The sequence below is a fragment of the Hipposideros armiger genome, unplaced genomic scaffold, assembly GCF_001890085.2.
Source record: "Hipposideros armiger isolate ML-2016 unplaced genomic scaffold, ASM189008v1 scaffold_77, whole genome shotgun sequence".
NCBI lineage: Eukaryota > Metazoa > Chordata > Mammalia > Chiroptera > Hipposideridae > Hipposideros > Hipposideros armiger.
In genome coordinates, this window is record NW_017731427.1 from 3016037 (window position 1) to 3020184 (window position 4148).

The 4148-nt window shown below is 46.2% G+C and overlaps 1 protein-coding gene across 1 annotated transcript in view; it reads left to right on the plus strand.

The window, feature by feature from the left end:
• Positions 1 to 2960, plus strand: part of PTGR3 (prostaglandin reductase 3) — a 6961-nt gene extending 4001 nt beyond the window's left edge. The window contains exon 2 of the mRNA XM_019643390.1: positions 1993 to 2960. Coding sequence (XP_019498935.1) covers positions 2153 to 2917 — 765 coding nt within the window. The 5' untranslated portion in view covers positions 1993 to 2152 and the 3' untranslated portion in view covers positions 2918 to 2960. The remainder of the gene's footprint in view (positions 1 to 1992) is intronic.
• Positions 2961 to 4148: the final 1188 nt, after the last annotated feature.

The window sequence follows — 4148 nt, forward strand, 5'->3', positions numbered from 1 at the left end:
TACCCTTTCTTCCCTCTGCTCTTCTCCCAGGGTGTGTGCGCCCTGCTGGGTCTCCCACTCGCCCAGGGAAGTGGCAAACCACAGCCTGGGAGGGGGCAAGTGGCGGGCTGTTTTCCTCCAGCAGCGTTTGCCCCCCCCCCCAGGGCGCGCTGGTCCGAGGTGGGGTGGGGGGGAGACGGGGACGGGACTCGAGAGGCTGACCGCCACCAGGAGTCCCTCCGAGTCCAAGGCGGGGGCTCCCCGCAGAGGAAAGGCCGCCTCTCCAGTTGGGACTGCAGAAACGCCAGGTGGGACAAGACTGGAGGGGCTCAGGAAGGGTGAATTGTGGGGGGCCCAGTACTTCACCTCTAAAGCAAATCCCACCATCACTTCCACCCTAGGATTCCTTCCCGGAGTTTGCTTTACAGCCCAGGCAGGGTCACCGAGAGGCGCTGCAGCTGGGCTCTGCTCTGGCTGCATTCTTCTGGGAAGTCCCGCAGCTTGCTCTCAGGAAGCTGGCCCTTTTTAAAAAAAAAAAAAAGAAAGAAAGAAAGAAAGAAAAGACCAGGCCTTGAGAATTGGCTGCATTTAAAAAAAGAGATAGCAGCCCACCACGACCCCCCACCACAACCCACATAGAATGCAAGCATCTTAGTATTAAATGCCAAATGAGAAACCAGCAAAAGCCATTTCCCCCACTTCTTGACATTGTGTATCATTTATGGGTATGGAATTCTGTGTTGTTGCCCAGGCTGTGTGGTATGCTAACTTCTGAAAGCAGCTTGACATGCTCCAAAGAAATGGTTTCCTGCTTTCTTATTTCTCCAATATGTAGAGAGCTTTCAATATTGCAGATACGCAGGACATAATCACCAGGGAGCATTTATAAGTGCACAGTATTACCTGTACTACAGTGGGTCCTTGCACAGGGCAGTTTTGGTTTATTAAGTTAAATTAAAAGTGAATTATTTTAAAAGGACCTACTTACCAGCTTTCCTCCTGCCACCAGATACCACCATCTTTTCTTTTCATTACAGGTAGAAATGACATTTTTAGGGTCCTCCATTATGTGTCTAAGCCACCTCCTGGCATTCTTAGTTGACGGCTTTTTTTCCTTATATATCAGGATATTTTTGTTATGAGGTATACCGAGATGAAAAACAAGCTAGTAAAAGGACTGGGCTCGCAATTAAGTTGACTCTGGATACCAAAGTGAAAATAATCATCTGGTATTAATCAACTTATGTCTCTGCTTCTTGTTGAGGAAAAATATAGTGACGATTTGCTTTCATTTTCATCTGAAAAGGACTGTAAAATGTTGAATGTTCCATAAAATCTACCCTTATGAGACAATTTTTGTTCAATTAATCAAAGTGCATATTTTCACACTGGACATAGTTACATCAGAAAGAAAATTTGCTGCAGCCACTCGAACAACGTTTTCAAACAACCCCTGCAGTAACATGGGACAACCGATGACCTTGCACATTACATCAATCTTTAATAATATCATTGTCATTACTGTTATTATCTGAAGTGTTAAATTGTTGCCAAAATCAATACAAGTCTACTTCTTTGAATATATTTTATCCCACTGTTGTTTTTAACATCTTTGTTAAGAGACCAATTAATTTCCAACTCCTAGCTCCAGTGTAGTTTCTGTATAAGAGGGCTTCCTGACTCTTTTTTTTTTTTTGGTTTATTTCTCCTTTTGAAAGAAAGAGGAGGGAAATAAACACCATGTGAAATAAATAAGTCGATGCTTAAAGTGATTTGAAATCATTCCTAAATGGATGAAAGAATAAAATGTGGCAAAACTGCAAATCACTGTTGAACTAATACTTGTTTATCTTTTTCAACTGAGCATCAGGACTAATTTTTTCAAATTCTCTCAGAATATATACCTTAGCCAGCCCTTCCCAGTCACCGCAATTAGGGGGATTTTTCTAAGCAGACCACAGAGGCCTTGGCAAAGAAAACATCTTACTATATATTGTGTTTGTTTTCTTCTAGATTTGTTGGTGTTAATGCGTCTGACATCAACCACTCAGCCAGCCGATATGACCCTTCCGTCAAGATCCCCTTCGACATAGGCTTCGAAGGTGTGGGAGAAGTGGTCGCCCTGGGCCACTCTGCCAGTGCCAGATACACGGTTGGCCAAGCTGTGGCGTACATGGCACTTGGCTCTTTTGCTGAGTACACAGTGGTGCCTGCCAGCATGGCAACTCCAGTGCCCTCTGTGAAACCCGAGTACCTCACCCTGGTGGTAAGTGGGACCACCGCATACATCAGCCTGAAAGAGCTCGGAGGACTGTCAGAAGGGAAAAAAGTTTTGGTGACAGCCGCCGCCGGGGGGACGGGCCAGTTTGCAGTGCAGCTGGCACACAAGGCCAAGTGCCATGTAATTGGGACCTGCTCCTCCGATGAAAAGGCCGCTTTTCTGAAATCGATTGGCTGTGACCGCCCCATCAACTATAACGCTGAGTCCGTCGGTGATGTCCTAAAGCGGGAGTACCCCCAAGGTGTGGATGTGGTGTACGAATCAGTGGGGGGAGCCATGTTCGACTTGGCTTTGAACGCCTTGGCTGTCAAAGGGCAACTGATAGTAATTGGGTTTCTCTCTGCCTACCAAACTCCTACTGGCCTTTCGCGTGTGAAAGCCGGAACGTTACCAGCCAAACTACTGAAGAAATCGGCCAGCGTCCGGGGCTACTTTTTGAATCATTACCTCTCTGAGTATGAAGCAGCCATGGACCACTTGCTTAAGATGTATGCAGGTGGAGACCTGGTTTGTGAGGTGGACCTGGGCGGGCGGTCTGCAGAGGGCAGGTTCACCGGCCTGCAGTCCGTATTCCGGGCTGTCGATTATATGTACATGGGGAAAAACACTGGAAAAATTGTAGTTGAATTACCTCACTCTGTCAACAGTAAGCTGTAAAAACAGAACAATGACATAAATCAAAGGAGAAAGAAAATGGGCACTTAATGCTTCAGAATTACTCAGATCAATTTATTTTTAGTTGGTAGTGGAGATAATATTTCTGAAAACAAAAGTAAGGTGTTAATGAATAGGTTTCTCTTTTTCTTTCCTTTTTTGCCCCTCCCTTAAAAAAAATGTCCTAATAAAACTACCCTCCATGGCTCAGAGGTAAAACCTTTACATTCAATCCTTTAGTCATGGACAGTCTCATTCCAGATTTTATTGTTGCTGGGAACTAAATGCATTCCTGCTGCAAGAGCTGATCAAATCAGTATGTCCTCAGCCTGATGAGATTTTAAGATCGGTCTTGAAAATAGTTCACAAATTCTTTGCTTTGGGAGAGTTTGGGCTTAGGCAAATAAGTAGTTCAGAAACGAGAGCCAGAGCAAAAGTCAGCCACATCTCAGAGTCCATAGTCTCAAGAAACGGCCCTTTTTCGATCAATCATTTGCCAACTATGTAAACAGAAATTTGGAGGAATTCTCCCCAAACTTTGATTTTTGTTAGATTATTAGAAAAATGATTATGCGAACGCAGGCCTATTTAAAAGAAGTATCTTGTATTTGGTGACTTTTGTGCACCATCGTCCTGGTGAGACACACGTGGAATGGAAAATTACCTTCCTCCCTTAGGAAGCAAATCAGTGCTGAAAAGTAATATAGACAAAAAGCAGGTTTTGGAAAGGGGTCTAGAGACTGAATGCATGCACAGGAGAGAGGGAAGTATGTGCCCCATGCACAGGGAGGGCCCACATGACAAAGCGCGTGCCACACAAGGGCCAGCCCGCTCTGGGCACTCCACAAGAGGTTCCCGACAGCACGTCCCAGTGCCTGAGGTGTAGGGTAAATAGCAGCACGGTGCAAAGTCGGGACCAAAGGGGTCTGCAACAGGAGGCACTGGCTCTGCGTCTGTGACTGTCACACATGGAATGTGTGCCTCGGCCCTGATTATGGGGACACAGAATGCCAGCCCCTGCTCCTATGTCCCCACTTTACTTCTCCCGTGTTCTGGTGGGACGAGCTGCTTCTTGTCCCCTTTGCCAGGTGTCACACGTGAAAGGAAGGAGCGACGTCTTCTCTTCTGAGTCACGCCCTTAGATGGCCCACCTGCCTCCTAACTAGCCCTCAGCTCACCAAAGTGCCACAGCCGCCGTCCGTCGTGAACTTGGAAATCCCATGGTGCCTTTCTA